Raw genomic sequence first — 22,318 nt, 5'->3', positions numbered from 1 at the left:
CTACCCAATATAAGGGATGGCAGCTGCCAAACTATATTTAATTCATGTTAATACCTCTTTACTTAGCATATCTGTGAAAAGGTAGTTAGTTTAACCTGTATTTTTATTATAAACTAGTAAAAAAAAAATACAAGTTTAAATGTCAGTTTCTAAAATTCATAGCAATCCAATATAATGAAAGAAGAGCAGCATTTGTTTAAACTGAGTACAGGGTCTGTAGGTTTGTGTGTATGCGAACACGAAGGGGGTAGGTGCTGTTAGCAGATGCAGATATCCTCATGAGTTTTTTTTTTTTTAGCTGAAATATCCAAATGAAAATGAAGAAATTTTGCTGCTTAGATCTATCATTGATGTAAATCTGCCAAAATTTTTATCCCATGATTTACCACTCTTTGAGGTAAGAACATTCATTATCCCGATGCATCAAAACTCTTATAATAATGTATCACATGTCTAAGGTTGTGAAGCTCCCACTATGGAAAACAATGACACAGTACAGAGAAACATAGATAATTCCATATTTTATTTGAAGTGTGTTTAGCTAGCTTTGTCACTTTGAGAACTTTCAACAACTTGGGATTTTAAAATAGTACTTTTAAGTTTGTTACTGCAGAAAATAATGGGCACATGAAAGTTACAAAATATTTGCTTATAAATTCCACTAGAATGCAGGCTCCGTAAAGAAAAATAATTGGTCTAACACACCACTGAATCCCTAGCACAGTATAGATATAGTAAATGCTTGTTCAACTAATGACTGAAGAAATAAAATAGATAAATATGCTTAATTTCCTTAAATGAGATGACTTTTATGAAATTGTTTTTTATGATAACATAAGAACTAAGCTTAATAATCTTATTATAATTTAAGATTATGAGTAATTGAGAGGAAGTATTAGAATAATGGTTAAAGTTTTCATAATATCCTTTGGTGTCATTCTTTTCCTCTTCTCCATACCAGGTAGAAGAACTCAGAGGGGTAGTGAGTGCCTCCTAAATGTTAGATGTTGGACTAACTTATGCTGTTTTGGAATTCAGGCAGTTAGCTTGCAGTGTGTTACATATTTCCAGATATAGGAATCTAGTTTCATTCTTCTGCATATAGTTATCCAGTTTTCCTAGCACTGAAGATATTGTTATGTCATGGGGAAGGGGAGAAGAGATGCTGTTGCTAGTATTGTCCAGTGTCATTAGCTACCGATGGCAACCATGTCTCATCATTCTGAAAAGAGCTTTACTTAGTATTTAGAGTTGACATGCAAATATATTATGGAGCAAATCAACAAGGAAAGAGTTCAGATTTTCTCCTTAAAGTTTTCCCTCAATTTGTTTAGTACTAGTGCACTGTACAGATTTTCCAGGAGTAAAACCTATGTTTATTTTCAGAATATGGAAATATACCTCACTAGATGTATTGTCATGCAGTTGTATATTCATTCAGCAAACATTTATTAAGCAGTATTTCTCAAGTGGAGGTGAGGAGTGAAGTCCACTTGCTTCTGTGCTGCCATTTTTGAACTAGAAGTCAGGACTCCAACTTTTTAACTTAAAAATAACATGAAACTAAATGTAAAACCTCAAGCTCTAACATTTCTAGCAGAAAACCTTTGTGACTTTGTGTTAGACAAAGATTACTTAAGTACAATACCAAAAAACACAATCCATAAAAGAATACATTGACAAAATTGAAAAAAAAAAAAACTACTCTTTGAAAGACACATAAGAAAATGAAAGACAAGATCAGGAAAAATATAAACATATGGCCTAAGCACAGGTAAAGAAGTTACTCATTGGAAAATACAAATCAAAACCGTAACAAAATATCACTGCACAGCATGGCTAAAATTTAAAAGATGGATCATACCTAATATTGGAACTTTTATACATGGCTAGAGGAACATGACTTAGTACAACCACTTTAGAAAACAGTTAAGCAGTTTCTTAAAATGTTCAACACCTATCCACCATATTCAGGTTATTCCACGTCTCAGTATTCACCCAAGGGAAATGAAAGCATTTGTTCATACAAATTCACACACAAATGTTTGTAGTCACTTTATTTGTAGTAGCCTAAAACTGGAACAGTGAAAATGCACATCAATAGGTGAATAGATTTAAAAACTGTAGCACTTTGTTACGGTGGAATATTACTCGGCAAAAAAAAGAATAAACTATTGATACCTGCTGTGACATGTTTGAATCTCAAAATATTTATGCCATGTGAAGGAAGCCAGAGGGAAAAAGTAGTATGCATATGGTCTAATTTCATTTATATTAAAGTCTAGACAATGCAAATAAAAATAGTAACCAAAAACAGATCAGTGGCAATCTGGGGATGGAGGTAGGAGGCAGCAAGGAGAGGAGGGAAGGAAGATTACAAAAGGTTACAGGAAACTTTTTGAGAGTGATGGATATGTTAATTTTCTTGGTTATTTTGACGGTTTTATTTATGAAATTTTATACTTTAAAATACTGCCACCTATAGTCCCAGCTACCCAGGAGGCTGACGTGGGGGATGGCTTGAGCCTGGGAGGCGGAGGCTGCAGTGAGCCATGATCGTGCCACTGCACTCCAGCCTGGGCAAGAGCCAGACCCTGTCTCAAACAAAACAAACCAAAACAAAAACAGTTTGCAAAACGAACATCATAAGGATCACAATTTAAAAATTGAAGAAAAGAAAAAAATACACGTTTGCGTATGTGAACTATTCCTCTATAAAGCTGTTAAAAATATTGTTGAACTATTATTATCTAATGGCCCTATTTCCATCAATACAAAATATTTGTATTTAATATAAATATATAAAATGTAAATCCTTCAAATCATCTATCATCAGGGAATTACTTCGGATTTGTTTCCTGGGGTAAAATTACCAAAACCAGATTACAATGATTTGCTGGCAGCTATCAAAGACAATTGTGCCTCCATGAATTTGCAAATGACTGCATTCTTTTCCGAGAAGATTCTTCAAGTATATGAAATGATGATCGTGCGTCATGGTTTTATGATTGTTGGAGAACCATTTGGAGGAAAAACTAGTGCATATCGTGTCTTAGCTGGAGCACTAAATGATATATGTGAAAAGGCAAGTATATTATTAATGCATTAATTTATTTATAATTGACTTTGTGCAAGGTAGAATGTACCATTATTTTAAAAGATGCATTCAATGTGGCAACTTAAAATCATGAGAAAAATGAGTCAAAGAGAAAATAAAGTTTTAGAAAAGTAAAATGAAGCAAATAGGAAGTTCAGCATATAAAGGGTATGCCACAAACTTGCTTTCAACCTTTTATTTCTTTTTTAAAAAAATTATTAAAGTAATACATGTCTCTTGTAGAAAAAAGTCTGAAAACAGAAAAATCTGAAGGTTTTCCTGCAATACTTTCAGAGGAGTCTTTTTTATTTTCTAGATAGATTTGTAATGCAAGCTTCTGTTATTGGCTGCTAGTGGTATTGAACTGAAATATGTATATGTGCATATGTGCACACATATATAATGACACATTCAGAATTCTTATACACATCACATTTTGATTGACTTTGAAATGCTGAAGGAGTGGGGCTGTTTTAAATACTTCAACTAATACTGCATTTCTATTTACCTCTCCTTATAGATATTTCAAATAGTTTTCACTTTATAAATTTCAATGTTCATATCCTATATGAGGTTTGTGATGATTATATCTTTACTTGAAGAGTCTCCCTTTCAATCAATATGAAATTACTTACTTTTCTGTTATTTGTTGTGATCTACTTTGTCTAATTTCAATATTGCTACCCCTACTTTCTCCCTGTATGTATATTTGCCCATGTCATTAATTATATCCTTGGGTGTCACTGTGATTTACTTTCTATAGAGAATAAATAGCTTGACTTTTGTTTTCTACAGATCAGTGGTCTTTATCTTTTCAAAGATAAGTTTAAAATCATTTGTATTTATTATACAAACTGATATGCTACTTATTCCTGCCATCTGTTTCTTCTGCTTTTACACTTCCATGCTGTTTTGTTTCTTTACTTCCCTTCTCTTTTTTCTTCCATTTTTTCACTTCTTAATTGTCTTCTGCATTCTTTATCTTATTTATGGCTCATTTGTATTTTTCCTGTTTTGTTATTTTATTGGCATAGGAACTGATCTTTTATATATATATACATATATAAAATAAAGTCTCCAAAAGAACCCAACAGGTCACTGCTCAAAGAGTAGAAGGAGATGAAGATATGAGCATGTATTCTGGTCCACTTGTAAAGTCTAAATGGCTCATTACCAGGGAATTCTAAGGGTGACATTGTGATTATGTCATAGGGCAGTCTTCGTTAGCCAACCAAGCTATCGCTTCACACTAGCCTTGCTGCATTTAGGATAAAAACTTTTCTTTGGTGACAGCAACTTTGTTCTGATTAGGAAGATAATAGAGATTTCCTATACTTCTTAATTTAGGAAGATACATTGTTATTGCCTTCCTGGCACACAAAAGAAAGCAAAGATATTGAGCTTGTTTTATTGTTTAAGATTACTATTCTGGGCCGGGCACGGTGGCTCACGCCTGTAATCCCAGCACTTTGGGAGGCTGAGGCGGGCGGATCACAAGGTCAGGAGACTGAGACCAACCTGGCTAACATGGTGAAACCCTGTCTCTACTAAAAATACAAAAATTAACCGGGCGTGGTGTCGGGTGCCTGTAGTCCCAGCTTCTAGGGAGGCTGAGGCAGGAGAATGTCGTGAACCCGGGAGGCAGAGCTTGCAGTGAGCCGAGATCGCACCACTGCACTCCAGCCTGGGCGACAGAGTGAGAAGATTACTATTCTGCCGGGAGTGGTGGCTCATTCCTGTAATCTTGGCCCTTTGGGAGGCCAAGACAGGCGGATCACTTGAGCCCAGGAGTCCTAGACCAGCCTGGATAAAAGTAGAAACCCTGTTTCTACTTTTAAAAAAAACACAAAAAATTAGCTGGGCGTGGTGGCATGTGCCATGTGTAGTCCCAGCTACTCAGGAGGCTGAGGTGAGAGGACCACTTGAGCCCAGGAGGCTGCAGTGAGCCGAGATTGTGCCACTGCACTCCAGCCTGGGTGACAGAGTGAGAGCCTATCTCAAAAGAAAAAAGAAAAAAGAAAAAAAAAGGTTAATATTCTCACTTTTTTTTTTTTCTTCAGTTTGGTAGTTTGTGTCCCAAGCTCGGGAGTGCCAGGCAGAAGGCAATATTAGAAAGAGTTGAACTTGTTATGTTTTTATATATAAAAAATAAATGATTGCCAATAGGTGGAGCACAGGATTTTTAGGGGAGTGAAAGTGTTCTGTATGGTACTATAATGGGGGATAATGATACTACACACTTGGCAAAACCCATATAATTATGCAACACAAAGAGTGAACCCTTAGTGTAAACTATAGACTTTAGTTAATAGTAATGCATTAATATGAATTCATCAGCCATAACAATGTACCACACCAATTCAAGATGTTAATAATAAGGAAAACTGTTGTGTCTTGGTAGTAGAGAGAGTATCTGGAATCTTTGTACTTTCTGCTCAATTTTTCTGTAAACCTTTTTTTAAAAAGCCAGTTAATTAAAAAAAAAAAAGATTATGTCCAAAGGGCATTAATATCTCTTATAATGCCATAGACCAGCTTTCAGGGTTTTGGGTAAAATTGACAATTTACCAACATTAACTTTTTCACTCCACAAGAAATAGACATTTCTGTATATTTCGATCTTTTAATTTTCTCTCAGAGGTTGTTTTGTAGCAGGGGTCAGCAAATTACAGTACATGGGCCAAATTCAGCCCCAAGCCTTTTTTCGTAATGCCAATAAACTTAGAATAGTGTTAACATTTTAAACATTTGTTAATTAAAAAAAGAAAACATAGAAGAATATGTGGCAGACGATATGAAACTTGCAAAGCCTATGTAATATTTACCATCTTATCCTTTACAGAAGAATTTGCCAACCCATTTTGTAGTTTAAGATATGTAGATCTTGCACATTTGCTAATTTCTTCCTAAGTATTTTGTGAGCTTTTAAATACTATTGTGAATATTTTTTAAATTTTATTTTTCAATCGTTAATTAGCATTGCATATAGATAATATAATTGATTTTATATATTGACCTTGTATGCTGGAACCTTGTCAAATTCACTACTTCTAATACTTTCTTTGTAGATTCCTTAGGATTTTCTGTATGTGCAATAATGTTTTCTATGAATAAAGACAGTATTCTTTACATAAATACATGGTTTTTTTTTCATTAAGGGGCTAATGGAAGAAAACAAAGTTCAAATAACTGTTTTAAATCCTAAGTCTGTCACCATGGGCCAACTGTACGGACAGTTTGATTCAGTGTCCCATGAATGGTCTGATGGGGTCCTTGCTGTCAGTTTTAGAGCATTTGCCTCTTCAGTGGTAAGTTCTAACACTTTCACATGCATATCTTAAAAGGTTAAGATATTTATTTCTGACCAGTTTCTGATTTTTTTTTCAAACAAACTAATTGTATCTATAGACTAAGATATTTATTTAAAACACAGTACTGGATATTCTGGCAGTATTTCTGTGAAGAAAAATGTCAGCACCTACAAAAATGCCAGAGACCAAGCTCCTTTACCCTGGAGGAATACAGAAGAGAGGGTAGGAAAAAAAAAAAAAGGCCAGGGCAAAGTATTTCTGGTTATTTTCTCCGAAGTGAGATGAACTAAAAATGAGAACATCTGAATCACATGATCCTTTTGCCTCTTCAGTAATGTTCTTCCTCCACCCACTCTGTGGGCTGCTGCTATTGTCATGCCTGCTAATTGTTAGATATACGCCAATGCTTAGAGAAGAAATTGCACACCTTTGCACAATGATGTCTTAAAGTTCCCACACTTTCCCTTTAGCATATTAGAAAGAGAATGACTGCCTTGTGGAAAGCAGAGGAGACAAGTGGCTTGCCAGCTGCTACTGGCTGTGAATGGAGAGTGGGCACTTACCTACTCCTGGCTTATTCTGCTGCCCACTCTCATAAAAAGAATCCACAGACCAATACATATTAACTTGGTTGCCATATTTTAGCAGGTTCTGCAGAGCATGTGATTATACGGGAGACAGCTTGCTAAAGCTGGTAGTATAGGAAAAGGGGCCTAGGCTCAGGACATTTAAGTTGTTTATCAAATCATTCTTTTTATAAGTGTTTTCTTTCTTCTGACTACCATACGTTCTAAACTTGATGCTGTCTACCCACTTAAGGACCTAGCAGAGCATGACTCATGAGTCAGGTAATAATGGATAAAACGTGAAATCTCAGCTCTGCTCTTATTGCTGGAAAGACCTTAGGCAATGAGTGACATAAGGACTGACTCTCATGGGGCAGAGATCTTGCCCAAAGTCAAGTGTTACTAGTAATTTCAAGGATAAAAGAAATTGTGGGCACAGGTGAAGCAGACAGAGCTCTGGAACCCTTGATGTGGCTTCTTAGGTCCTCTCTTGCCACAATGGAGGCACTCTGGCTCAGAATAAGAGATGAAGTCACTAGATAATATATACAGTTATATTATTTACACAGAAATAATCATGAGATACCTCTATTTTATACTTAGAACTTACATTTTTCAGGAAGCTATGTCCCACAAATACTGAGTCTCAGGGAGTTTAAGTAGTTCACCTGAAGTCCACAGCTCATAAGTAGTAGAGTCAAATGAAAAGTGAGGTCCTTGAGACTGTGAAGCCCAAGGTCTCGCCATTGCACGGTAGTGTTTCCCAAAGTGATGCATAACAGGCATGGGAAGCCCAGAGCAGGAGAGGAAGCTGATCTCAAGATGATCACCGAGCTGTGGCTCTTCCTTGCTTCCTGAACACAGCTAGAAGTGGCCTCTGAGTGTGGGTGTGGGGTGGCTTGAGCCTGAGACAGACCCATTATCTTATAGATTAATGCAGTTGGCTGCAGGGACTGAGAACGTGCTAATATGGATTCAAATCCTTCACCACTTCAACTTGAAATCATATTTGCTGAAGGAAAAGCAAGGAATCATTGGTGTATACAAAAAAGGTTGAATTACAAGGATCTGAAAAGGAGAATCAGTCTCTGTACACTCTGGCTAATACCTGGCTACTGTTTCATATCTGTTGAGCATTTACTATATTCTGGACAATGTATAAATATTTTCATATTTATTATATCATTGTGGGACTGTGAATGTTATATTGGTTGTAATTTTCCATACCATCAGGAAAGAGTTCAGCCCAAGTGGGTGTGTATACGTGTATGTATGTGTGTGAATTCATTCAGTGAAGGGGATAAGAAATTTGGTTTAGCACACAATGGTAATTAATTTGCATAAACATGGTACTATATAGAGTCAGATAATCTGAATAATTTTGTTTTTCCTAGAAAGTAGATATTTTTTACTTATATTACTTTCTAAAACATGTTAATATATTTGAATTCAGAAACATTGATCAAGGGCCAGGTGCAGTGGCTCATGCCTATAATCCCAGCACTTTGTGGGGGCAAGGCAGGTGGATCTTGAGCTCAGGAGTTCAAGACCAGCCTGGGCAACATAGTGAAACCCCATCTCTACCACAAGAAATAAAAAATTTAGCTGGGTGTGGTGGTGCGCACTCGTGGTCCTAGCTATTTGGGAGCTGAGGCAGGAGGATTGCTTGAACCTGGGAGTCAAAGACTGCAGTGAGCCATGATCACCCCACTCTGCCCTCCAGCCTGGACAACAGAGTGAGACACTGAAAAAAAAAGAAAAGAAAGAAAAAGAAAGAAAGGAAGGATGGATGGAAGGAAGGGAGGGAGGGAGGGAGGAAAGAAAGGAAGGAAGGAAGCAAGGGAGAAAGAATCTTAAGAAAAGATGACATATGTCTGTCTTGTCCATGGCATGTATAGTATAGGCTTCTTTAGTGATACGTATTATATACATCTGTGCACACACACACACATAGTAATCTTTATTCAAAAAGTGCTTTTACGTTTTCATGATGAAATTAATCCTAGTACTTATATTTTAAAATTTTGAAATAATATTATTGAACTGTTTCTTTATATTATCATCATTACGTTTTTGCCCTCTGTTCACATATGCATGAAACAGACTCCAGATAGGAAATGGTTAATTTTTGATGGCCCAGTAGATGCAGTGTGGATTGAGAATATGAACACTGTGCTGGATGACAACAAGAAGCTATGTCTGATGAGTGGGGAGATTATTCAGATGTCACCACAAATGAATCTAATTTTTGAGCCAATGGATTTAGAAGTTGCTTCCCCTGCCACTGTAAGTTCTCCATTTTGACATCTTTTTATAAATTATAAAATGTTATAAATGCATGTATTTGCTTAGTACCTTTGACTTTAAACAAAAAATATTAGCAGAATTTCTTTTAAGAGCGATCTGTGATTCTCAAAGTACAGACGTTATCTGTTGACATACCTTGACTAATTTAGTGGTCAGGATGTTTTTCTCTTGGTTTAGGACTATTTGGTAAAGTCAGACACAAAAATCGACATCATGAAATTATATAATATTAAGCTTCCCCCCGCCCAAGACTTTGCTGAAGGTTATAAAAAAACAGAGGTGCCAAATCATATTTATTTTATAAGCATTATTACCTTGATGGTAACCAATTATGGCTTTCCAGGTTTCCAGATGTGGCATGATTTACATGGAGCCTCACATGTTAGGCTGGAGACCACTGATGTTGTCCTGGGTGAATCTGTTACCTGCGTCAGTCAGTGTTATTCAAAAGGAATTTATAATGGGCTTATTTGACAGAATGGTCCCTGTTTCGGTTGAATTTATTAGAAAGCATACAAAGGTAAGGGAAATGAGAATTTTAAGATTAAAAAATAAATGGAAAACTCAAAATAGACTTACATATCAATTTTAATGTCTGTTTTTATTATCAGCTAAGAGATATTAAATCAAAACCTTTTTGATTAAATTAAAAATTTAGATTAGAATTCATACAGTTCACTAAAAATATTTCAAATGAGGTACATTGGTGCTACTCTTTTCTCTCTAAAAAAAAGAGAACTCAAAGGCCCGCATAACCATGTCAAAATGTTATTTCTTTCTTCTGATGGGCTATTGCATTTTAAATAATTTCCATTATTACAATATTATTTATTATCCAAAGTTCCTAAAATAAGCCAGTCAGTCCATGGTAGAAGGACTGGAAAGAAGTCCCAAAGTAGGCAAATTCATTTTTCTTTCTTTCAGTACACACTGGGGAGGGGAAGAGGAGGGAGGGGGATGGTGGGAGGGAGGAAAATGACAAGGAAATGGGAATCTCCTGCCTCTGAGAGTTGATGAGCTTCAGCGAGGCTCTTAAACTCTCTCTAGCTGGAAATTACAGAGCAAGAATGTTTAATTTCTGCTTTGGGAGATGCTGACCAAAGGTCTTTTAGAATGACTTTGGCCCTGGAGCAAATGTAGGGAAATAGGGTTGATAGTTCTCTTGATGTTGAAGATATAACAAAAAATCTTGAGGCAGAAGTTTAGCTCAAGGTACAGATTTGGAAAATGGACTTTAAAACCATGTTAATGTAGATTACCTAAAGAAAAAATCCAGAGAAAAAAAGAAGAGAGCAAGAGATAGAATCACAGGTACATGAGTGACTTAGACAAGAGAGAGGAAAGAGGGAAGAACATCTGAAGGAAGTGATGTGTCTTCCACCCTGCTCTTTCAAGAAGTTTGGCTGTAACTGAAATATGTTGTAGATATGAAGTAATCATGTTTCAAAAACAGTTAACATATATGAACTGAAGTCATAATAAAATAAGTTTCAGGGCCTTTATGGGGTTTTTTTCCAGCATTGTCAGAGAATTTAGATAATACAAATAATAAACGAATTTTCTATGTAACTGAAACATCCTTTCTATAGGAAAGCATGACACTTATAATGCAAGCTTTTTAAAATGTGCTGTGCACTTCTGTTATTTCTTGAAGAAATTAGGAATGCCTGTTATTTACTATGTAGTAATAAGTATCTGTTTTATTTGTAATGATAACTATTTGTATTTTAGTGTTGCATCAGTAATACTTAGTCCCACACTTAGAAACTCAGCTGTCATTTCTGATGTTTCTACTGGGGTGGCAACTGAACATGAAGTCACCTGCCTCTAATCTTCAGGGAGTCTGTCTCAGAGAGTTAATTTTTACTTGTTAATCACCAAACAATGTGACTTGGCAATTGGAAGAGAGCTGCGTGGGGAGAAGACAAACGCCTATGAGAACTTGCTATATGCTACATAGTTCTAGGAGCATTACACGTTATTTCATTTATTTTATAAACTATCATGGTGACAAGCAAAAGAGTAAAGTGCACGACAAGTTCAGCACTCCAGCAAGGTTTTTGAGGGCTCCAAGACTTGGAATTGTATTTCATAGTGATGAGTTTACCATGAGTATTGCTGTGGCTTATACATATGCTCTAAAATGGATTTTACTTATTAAGCATTTTAGATATAGAAATTAACTGCCTTCTCTGAAATTTTTTTAGTGTTTTTATTTATAAAATTAGTATACCATGGAATCCATATCTTAAATTAACTGCATATGTAACAGCAATTTTTTAAAACTTGAGAATCGATGCGAAAGGTTAAAGAGTACACACTACCTAAATGTAACATCCAGTTCTCCCAAGTGAATTGTAATAATAGTACCTACTCGTAGGTAGTATGAATTTAAAATTATTACTACCTGTTAAAATTAAATGAGCTTAATAAATATTAGCTGGGGCTATTTTAGCTATTACCTAATTTAAATTGTTTAGTCATTTTTCTTACTGACTTTTCAGGAATTATCTCCTACTTCCGATACAAACTTGGTCCGGTCCTTAATGAATCTAATAGACTGTTTTATGGATGATTTTGCTGATGAAGTCAAACTAAAGGAGAGAAATGATCGAGAAACTTACTCTTTGCTTGAGGTAAGGTCCGTTGCCTTCTGTATCCTGCTACAGAAAGACAGGTATCTACTGCTTTCCCCAAAGCTTCCTAATTTGTGAAACTCATTTTGCCCCTGAAGTTGGAGACTAGTCAACGGGTGGTAGCTGAAGAATGAGCAAAGAGCCAGGCCCCAAATTCTGAGTGCTGGTGGGGAAGCTTCTTGCCTGGCAGTCATGATGCATCATGAGGTTCGGGCGGAGCCCAGTGATCACATCAGATCTGCTACTGAAATCTCAGGTCGTTTGACCAGCCTTAGACATGATCCATTCCCAAAATGTCAGTGACCATTTTGGCAATGAGATTTACCTCCTTTCCAAACTATAATAATTTATTGCTTTATTTCCCTTGATTTTTCTTCCTTTTTTCATGAGATATAAATTATTTGTATGTGTGTGTGTGTATAAATATATATTTGGATTAAGGAAAGCAAGAAAATATGTAGGTAATCAATAAACCAATTTTTAAAATGGGAATAAAAATATCAGTAGACTTTGGATTTTTTAATGAAAATATTACTGCATTACTCGTGGTAGCACTTCTACTGTGGTCAATATGGTACTTGCTTAACTTAGATGTTTTAAAAGAAATTAATTTTTAATTTAATGTTAAAATGGTTTCTGGAGAGAAAGTCTGTGAGTAAACTAGGAGTAGGTGAATAGGGTTGAAGTAGAGTCCAGAACTTTTATGAGCATAGTCCAGAATCTCTTGGCTTTGTACTTAATAAAAGACCTTGTTTTAAACAAGCAAACAGGCTTCCTACCTTATTGGTAGGTCTTGTCTTCTACTCTGTTTCCTCTTTTTGAGTCTGGAAAGAAGAAAGCTAGTATCTTTTGCTTGCAGAATTGCAATTCTAGTTTACACACTTAATGCTCAGATATTACAAATAAAATAATTTAAATTTGTTCTTAAAGTAAACCCACCATATCAAAATTTAAATAGAAAATGGATATGTAGGTTATTTGCCTTATTAAAGTGTGCCTTAATACCTTAATAATAAGTTATTTCTATGTTCCTTTTAATATCAAGCTGCTGTCATGTGTTGAAAATGTGAGATTTACTAGATTAATCATTCTGAAGTTTCACTATGGCCAGAATGTATACTTTGTTTTGTATCATCTTCTCTAAGATTTTATAAGACATGCGATTTGATTTTTAAAAACCCTTATGATTACAAAATCCTGAGATGACCTACTAATATATTTGAGCTTACATGTTTCCTTTCAGAGATACTAATCTGGCTGATCTGATATGTAAGCTTCAAGGACAGATTAAAATTATTCTTTAATTGTTCTTAATCTTCTCATCTTTCCAATGCAGGGCATTTTTCTGTTTTCATTGATCTGGTCCGTTGGTGCTTCTTGTACAGATGATGATCGATTGAAATTTAATAAGATTCTTCGAGAACTAATGGAAAGTCCAATTTCAGATCGAACTCGAAATACGTTTAAATTACAGAGTGGTACTGAGCAAACATCCTCAAAGGCACTAACTGTCCCATTTCCTGAAAAAGGAACAATTTATGATTATCAATTTGTCACTGAGGTAAGAGTTCTGAAGCAAGATTTGCAGCTGCCAGCCTGGCAGAGTCCCCTCTCTCACACATAGCATATAATGGCCCTGTGGCCACCTTCATCATCACTATTTACCATAAGAGACAGCATAGAATAGAGGAAGATGCACTGGCTTGAAGTCAGACACCTCTAGGTTTGAGTCCTAGTAAAGTCACTTTCTTTCTGTATAGCCATGGACTAGTTGATTTCTCCGAACATAGTTCTTTCCAATGATACTATGAGATAATAATATCTAATGGACCAGTTGCACTCATTAAATAGAATCACACCAGGCACATACTGTTTAAGGACAGCTGTTAGAAGTTCATGGTGCATGTTAGTATACTAGGCACTAAGAAGTCCTGTAGGAATCCAGCTGGTATAATCTTAATTCAGTGCTTCCCAAACGGATTTGAAACTAAAACTTGGGTGGTAGTGGTTTTTGTATAACAACTCCCACCCACAAGTATTGTACTGAGGACCAAGTTTAGGAATATATGTTATTTAAATATATACAGATTTAAGTACAATTGGGATCATACCACATTCCCAATGGGCAGCTTTATATCCTTCTTGTTTTCTTAATGAGAACAGCTTTCCCTTTCACTAATGTTTCTTCAGTAAACTTGCTTTCTAAAGTCAATTTCCTACCCTTGGACATTGGACTGTTTTTGTTGTTTTTAGATTCTCACTTTTATAAGTACTACTTTGGTAAATATTCTTAGATACAAGTCATTGGGTACATATCTGATTATATCCTTAAGATAAATTTCTAGAAAAGGCATTACTGTATTGCTTTTTGGATTTTTATTTGCAGTGTATTGCTATGTCACCCCAAAAGGCACGACTGTGCCCAACACAGATATTTTTACTTTATTTAATTTCAAATTACTGATAATACCCTGCATTTTCAGGGTAGTTTACAGTTTATTAAGCTTTCTGCAATTATTTCCATTTCATTTTTCAACACCTTGGTGAAGTGGGAAGGATAAGATTATTTTGCAAGTTTTGCCATTGAGGAAATGGGGCTCAGAGATTTAATGTGATTGTCCCAGCATCACACAACCTGTAAATAACAGTACATTTCAGCGTTTCTGATTCTTTTTTTTGCGGGGGGGAGCGGGGACTGAGTCTCGCTGTGTTGTCCAGGTTGGAGTGCAGTGGCACAATCTCGGCTTACTGCAAGCTCCGCCTCCCAGGTTCACGCCATTCTCCTGCCTCAGCCTCTCCAAGTAGCTGGGACTACAGGCACCCGCCACCATGCCCAGCTAATTTTTTGTATTTTTAGTAGAGACGGGGTTTCACCGTGTTAGCCAGGATGGTCTCAATCTCCTGACCTTGTGATCGGCCCACTTCGGCCTCCCAAAGTGCTGGGATTACAGGCGTGAGCCACCTTGCCCGGCCAGGTTTTCTGATTCTTAATGGTTCCTTTCCTATACAGTATCAAAAGACACATGTTTGAAAAGATTATCAAGAATTTGGGAAAGGCATTATTTTCTTCATTGGTTCTAGAAATATTTCTTTATAATACAATTTTCAGACTGATGTGAATTTAACACCCCGAAAAAAAAATTCTCTGCTGTACGCACAGCCTTGTACCTGAAGATACAAGAATGAATAAAGCACAGTGCTAGCCTCAGTGAGTTCATAACCTCTTCAGATGACAGTCATGTGCCATTCTGGCCCAAGGAGTGCCATGCATCAAAGCTCGGGCCCAGGGAAGCAGGGTGGGGGGACCAGCAGGTGCATCAGTGAGGCCTGGTTGTGAAGGAAGGATGGGTCCGAATTCTGATGTACTTTGAATGACCAAGAATTTAGATTTTATTCTGCAAGAAGGGTGGTGGTGTTTTTCTAAGAAGACAGAGTTATCATGATGTTCTTGAATGTTTTTGTTACAAACACTGTCATAGCAAATTAAAATTTTAGTTCTCAAGCTAATTGGATGCAAAGATATGGCACAATGTTAACTCATAATAATAATCTCATATTAAGAAATCTTGCCTGTTCTAGAGATCTGTTACACAGCAATGTGAACGTAGTTAACACTACTGAACTGTACACCTAAAAATTGTTAAGGATAAATTTTATATATTTTTTTCTATACTTTTTTAAAAAGACATTTTGCCTGCAATGATAAGCTAATGTTATAAATACTGTTATAAAAGTCAAGCAATATGCAGCTTATCTTCTAGGGAGAAAAAATTCTGTATTGGTTAACATTTATTGAATAAAGTTCTTTACTCTTTAGCCTATTGGTTAGTTTGATTTTCTCAATGCCATTAAATAATCTAACATTTGGCCACAATAATTGATTATTAGGTTGGGATAAGCAGTGATTTCAGAGCATCAAAAAACCACAGTATTGCCGTTTCATTTGTATTCGTGTAAAAGCTAGTTTCTCCTTAATTTACACGTACAATTTAACCTTCAAACTGAGTGTAAAGTGTCTTAAAGGATAAAACAAATGTATACATATCAGGGTTTTTTGGTCTTAGTCTTTTCTACAATGGCACAGGAGTATAGAGCTTTTTAAAGTATTTTATAACATTCATTACTTGGTTGTTAATTATAAACAGGGAACAGGAAAATGGGAACCATGGATAAAGAAATTGAAAGAAGCTCCTCCAATTCCTAAAGATGTAATGTTTAATGAAATCATTGTGCCAACTCTGGACACAATTCGATACTCTGCATTAATGGAATTGTTGACCACCCATCAAAAGCCTTCAATATTTGTAGGACCAACAGGAACTGGGAAAAGTGTTTACATTACGGTAAGTACTGCAGAAATCTGCGTATTAAACTGTGCATAATCTTCCTAAGAATGTTTTTGAAATAGCAGACAAATAATTTTTTAAAAATACTCAAGTACTTTGATGTTTGAACTGCAGAGAATTTTTGAAAAATTGCCTACTTATTTTTTTTTTGTTTTAGCCACAAGGCCAAGAAGTGATAATTGCCTATTTATTTTCAAAAGTTGATTAATGATACGTTGCCATTTTATACCATTAAATTGTTGTCCCATTTATTTTGATATTTTAATAAGAATTGCTTGTTCCACATGAGAATTTCATACCTCTTGAAAAGTGTGTTTTAGTTACACTTGATATTTTCTAAGTTATTTTATATCTGAAGGATTATTATGTAGTAACAAGACTGATTTTCCTTAATGATGTCTGGAATTGGCTGTTAGTTAAGATAATGCTAGATGCTGTAATAGAAAATGCTGCAGTCTCAGTAGCTTTATGCAGCCTGTGGAGGAGAATGAAGATACTTTTGAGGGCCCCTCTTTGATTGTAGCTTCCAGTTAATTCACATTCTCCCACAGTACCTGTTTCTAGTTCTTTATTGACTTTAACATTACATCTTACAGTCTTTCTGAAATGTATTTGGCAGTGTAGTTACATAGCCATCCTAGTATTTATTGAATAATCTCTTTCATAAAAGATTGGAATGACATCTCTCATAAAGTAAATGCTTGCATGTATGGGAGTATCCAAGAGGAGGCAGAGATACATTTTCACTGAGAATTTAAATCAGGGAGTGTTTTTGGCCTGGATTAAAAAAAAACAAAACTAAAAGTGTACAGAAAGCTGAGAGATTTATCTAAGATATCACCATGGGTCAGGGAATGGAGACATAACATGATTGAAGGCAGTGGTTAGAGGAAAATTCAAGCCTTTTGTCATTTATACCTTCATCAGTTTCAGCCCAGGCAATAAAGTGCCTAGGCATAAAAACATTACTTTTCACAAACTTAGGAACTTACTTCTGTAATCTGCTTTTAAAACTAATATTGTAAATATTTTTCAATTTCATTATTCTTCTACAAGATGATTTTAAGGGTATTGTAATATTTGATTCTATAATTTTATGATAATTGATTCAAATCCCTAATTTTTCTAACATTTTGCTTTAGAAATAAGATTGCAGGCCGGGCGCAGTGGCTCACGCCTGTAATCCCAGCACTTTGGGAGGCCGAGGCGGGGGAATCACTAGGAGATTGAGACCATCCTGGCTAACACGGTGAAACCCAGTCTCTACTAAAAATACAAAAACAAGCAAACAAAAAAAGTAGCCGGGCGTCGTGGCGGGCGCCTGTAGCCCCAGCTACTCAGGTGGCTGAGGCAGGAGAATCGCTTCAACCCAGGAGGTGGAGCTTGCAGTGAGCCGAGATCGCGCCACTGCACGCCAGCCTGGGCGACAGAGTGAGACTCCGTCTCAAAAAAATAAAAATAAAAAGAAAGAAGATTGCAATGAACGTTTTTATAGCTAAGTCTTTGTTCTTATCTTTGCTTATTTGTTTAGGAAAATATCCTAAGATTCCTGGACATGGAATTGTTGATTTTTTTGATGAATATTAAACTGTTCCTCATAGAGGTTATTGTCCGCCATGCCCTTCAGGGGGATTTCATTGCCCCAATTAATTAAGATTTAGTTGTATTGTAAATAATACAAATATAGGGTTAACGTCTCTGAAATTTATTCTTCTGTGAAAGAAAATATTATTTTAAAACAATGCTACATAATTTTAATTTCTCTAAAGTAATATTAAGAATTTATTTATATAAACTGCTTAATAAAATTGTGTACATATATTTCATCTGGTTGAAAGAATTAAACATAAAATTTACAATTTAAAGTGATTTTTCTCTTCAAATTATTGCATGTCTATTTATATTTTAAATAAATGATGAAAAAACGTAGTATTCTATTTAAAGATTACCTAAAAATGTAAGTTAAAACAATACAACAAAAAAAAATTAACTGAAGACACTGGCTGACAGCAAATCTGTTGAGGGAGTTTTAATATCTTGATAGTGGTAGGAAGGAGTCTATAATTTCATACAATTTACTTAGTTGAGAACTTAGATTAAAATAATTGTTAACAAATACAATATTTAATATTCATTATAGTTATTTCTCATTTAAAGATTAGCTCTATTGGCAAATGAGTATTTTCCCTTTCACATAAATACACAGCTTTTATAGAATAATTTTAATCAACACATATAATTTGATCATTAAATTGAATAAACAAACAAGTAGTTTTTATAAGTATGTACTTAATTTTGAGTGTTAAATGTAAATATCAAAAATATTCATCTTTCAGTAGACCAAGTGAAATTTTATCTGCGGTAGTATTATAAGAGGTATTCATTTAAACTGAAGAATAAGGCTTACCTGACGATAGCTTATGAAAACATAAATTTTGTTTATATAATTTTTAAGGCATCCTGATAAAAAGTGAAAATGTGCCATTTAGAATTTTTAAAATCACCTATAAACTCCTGGAATTAGGGCGACATTCTGATAATGGTCTGATTTGTACATTTTATCTCTATATATGACGTAAGCAATACACAGAACCATACTCTATTAATTGTCCCCTTTAGTTACTTCTCTTTTGCTTTCTTTTTGTTTTCATTTACATGATCTATTTTTGCTTATTCTTTTTAAGTATTTCTGATCATTTAGACTCAGCGTGTCGCTGCATTTTTTATTTGTGTTAATCTGAGCCCTTTTTCCTTTTAATAAGGAAATTGACCTCATACATAAATTGTCATAATGAGTCATACTTTTGTATTCACATTTTCTGTTTAGCTTTTTATATGCTTTAAACATTTTTAATTACTGTTATGATGGTGTGTTTATAATATTTTCTTCTTCCTATTGATTTGGAAGGGTACGTAAACTATTTAAAATTCTTCTAGTGTTAATCTATTTTAAAACACTAAGGTTTTTTCTAAAGTCTACAGTTTTTTTCTAAATTCAGTTTTTAAATTATCAATATTATGAATGACAGTATCCATTGACCTCCTTCCCCTACCCAGTTAATCAGGAAGAGTGAAATACTGCTATTTATCACCAATACCTTTCACCATCTTCTGGTAAGACAGAGATGTTTTGAAACCTCAGTTTATTTTTGCCAAATTATTTTTAATATTATGCAGCAACTCTTTTGGAAGTTTTTTATATTAATTACATTTGGATTTTGGTTTTAGAACTATTTATGTTTATTATGGTTAGATTTAGTTCTGTTTTTAGATGGCCTCAATGCTCACTGCCAAACTGTTCACACCATGGCTTATGTATGTGTTGCATTCTTATTTTCATTATTTTATTATTTTTGAGAGACAGGGTCTTGCTCTGTCCCCTAGGCTGTAATGCAGTGGCACAATCACAGCTCACTGCAGCCTTGACCTCCTGGGCTCAAGTGATCCCCCCACTTCAGCCTCCCAAATAGCTGGGACTACAGGCATGCACCACCACACCCTCTAATTTTTTATGTAAAAGTGGGATCTTGCTATGTGGCCGAGGCTGATCTCCAACTCCTGGGCTCAAGCAATCCTCCTGACTTGGCCTCCCAAAGTGCTGGGATTACAGGCTGGAGCCACCACACCCACCCTTTATTTCACTCCTGTTTCATTTAGTTCATGCATCAATCCAACAAAAATTTATTGATTACCTACCATATGGCTTCCACTGTTAGCTAATAAAAATATATTATAATACAGTATTTACATTGTACATCATGTAGGCAAGCTAAGTGAAATAATATTTTAGAGTCTTAAGCAATAATTTTTAAAAACTTGTATAAATTTGCTTTACTCAGACATGTCATTCCTTCATTACAGTTGTTGCTCAGAATAGGGAGTTGTTTCTTTAAATAAATAGAATAACTTGTTTTCAAACTATTATTCCTCTTGAAATAATCTATCACTTACATTATAACTGTACAATCATAAAAGAAATTTTAATCATAAAAGTCACAAAAATATATTCCTACTTTTATTCTAAACTTCCCCATTCCCAGTTTTTGCTATTCTAACTGGCAATCACAGGTACGAACACAAAGTCTTCAAAGATTTTAAAGAACTTCCATTTTAGAATGTGCTCATTCTGTGAAAGGAAAATAATTTTAAATTTAAAAAGGTAGCTCCTGCTGGGCTGATGGGAGGAGTAAAAGCCTTCCTCCAGAATCTCTGACCAGCTTGTTACCCTACGTCTTCCTTATTTTCTATATTTGTTCTGCCTCCTCGTACTCCTGGCATGTGTGCTAAATGTAGTCATTAATGAGAACATCATAAGTCCTTTTTAAAATATGTATTGCCTTGATGAATAGATTAATATTCCAAAGTATGCTTTCAGAATTTCCATTTGCTTAATTATGGTAATGTTTAGTGTATAATCACATCATGAAAAGAGGACTTGCTTGAGGTATTTTACCATTTGATATTTTGGGTTAATAATTTAATATCTTAATTATAAAGCTGAATGCTGCAAGCATTTAATGCAAGTAAAGTTTAGAACAGTAAAAAAACTTTACTGTTTCCCTTCCTTTATTCATATGTGCATGTGATAGATATTACTGTTCATTAAGAAAATATGTGATTTACATAGGATGTTTTCTAATAAATTGGTCCTTAAGTGGCAAGGGATTGTGCCCTATACAGAACTCTTGAGGGAGAGAATGGGAAGAAAGAGTGAGGAGAGGCAATTTTATTTTGAAGAGCTCCTCAGGGAATTCTGGTATGTCCTGTCCCTGGCATACATCTTGATTAAGAACCATTGTAATTCCACCTGGTTTCCAGTGAATTCCATTTTGAAAATACAGTTATATTTTTAAGCTTTCTAACTTACAGAAAGATAGCTTTGTATGTAAGTGGAAAGATAATAAGATATATGAAAAAGAACATTCATCTAGAGAGAGACAAATGGCAGTCTGAATTCTTGCCCATCTCGGAGAACTTAGGAAGGTTTCCTAACCTCTGAGTCTCTGTGACTCCATGTTAAGGAGGAATGTGTACTCCCCGGTAGCTGTGAAAACCAGAGAAGTCACATACAAGAGGGTGGACAGATGGAGACACTCCATTGGCATGGTAACTGTTATTCCTACTGATTCCATCTATTTGTACAATGTTACAACACTTAAGGTTAAATTCGAGTCTATCAGTAATGATGCTTAGTGTTTATTCTGAAATGTCAAAACATAATTCCAACTATGGCTCATTTTATTATTTTGTTATATAGAATTTTCTTTTAAATCAACTAAATAAGGAAATCTACAAACCTCTGCTAATTAACTTCTCAGCACAAACTACAGCAGCTCAAACTCAGAATATTGTCATGTCAAAATTGGACAAGAGAAGAAAGGGAGTTTTTGGTCCTCCTTTGGGCAAGAGAATGGTAATGACTCTTTGTACAGTACCCGGGCCTATTCATATACATTGCTGCAGTTGGAACAAGGAAACCAAATATCCTGGGGATAGACATCTTTTTGTATAGTTTTTTAATGTCACAAATTTGGATTAAAAGGTTCTCCTAAAAATGTAGTTACATTTGTATGTGCACTAGACAGCTTGATGTTTAAAACAAGGAGTTGCCCTTTGAGTTGAAGGTAGAATATTCATCTGAGAAATTATCTACCTTCCTAATTTTTTCACTAACATTTTTATTCAGCAGTCTTTGCTGCTTGCTTTTGTAGACCTTCAGCAACACAGCTCTCAATAGATTTACCTGTGTTCCTCTGCAAAGAACACCCTTCTCACCCTAATCACACTTTTCTCATCTATTTTCATGAATTGAAGTGTAGTACAAGGAAAAAATATGCAGTATATTGAGAAACAAATTGTATGAGAGGATTAATAAGTCCTAAGCTATTAACCTATGAAGATTAGTAATGAGAATGTCTCCCTATTTCTTAAGGAATATGAATCCTAAAAGCATGGAAGCTAAGGATATTATCCTTGTTTAGAAAAGAAACCATCACTTCCTCATATGTACTCTGCAAATAGATAGCTAAGTATTTGCCTCAATATTGTTTACACA

The 22,318-nt window shown here is 35.1% G+C and overlaps 1 protein-coding gene across 10 annotated transcripts in view; it reads left to right on the top strand.

Moving 5' to 3' along the window:
• DNAH7 (dynein axonemal heavy chain 7) overlaps positions 1–22,318 on the top strand; it is a 393,327-nt gene that overhangs the window by 234,942 nt on the left and 136,067 nt on the right. For 8 of the 10 annotated variants that reach the window (XM_054679168.2, XM_054679169.2, XM_054679172.2 and 5 more), the window contains 9 exons: positions 299–397; positions 2,837–3,085; positions 6,256–6,405; positions 9,078–9,260; positions 9,625–9,801; positions 11,786–11,917; positions 13,254–13,478; positions 16,063–16,260; positions 21,521–21,676. In XM_054679168.2, the coding sequence (XP_054535143.1) occupies positions 299–397; positions 2,837–3,085; positions 6,256–6,405; positions 9,078–9,260; positions 9,625–9,801; positions 11,786–11,917; positions 13,254–13,478; positions 16,063–16,260; positions 21,521–21,676 (1,569 nt within the window). The remainder of the gene's footprint in view (positions 1–298; positions 398–2,836; positions 3,086–6,255; positions 6,406–9,077; positions 9,261–9,624; positions 9,802–11,785; positions 11,918–13,253; positions 13,479–16,062; positions 16,261–21,520; positions 21,677–22,318) is intronic. The other 2 variants (XM_054679171.2, XM_054679170.2) reach the window with 2 other exon arrangements.

Source organism: Pan troglodytes, chromosome 13, assembly GCF_028858775.2.
Source record: "Pan troglodytes isolate AG18354 chromosome 13, NHGRI_mPanTro3-v2.0_pri, whole genome shotgun sequence".
Taxonomy (NCBI): domain Eukaryota; kingdom Metazoa; phylum Chordata; class Mammalia; order Primates; family Hominidae; genus Pan; species Pan troglodytes.
The sequence above is the reverse complement of the archived record's forward strand: the minus strand, read 5'-3'. Positions and strand labels throughout refer to the sequence as shown.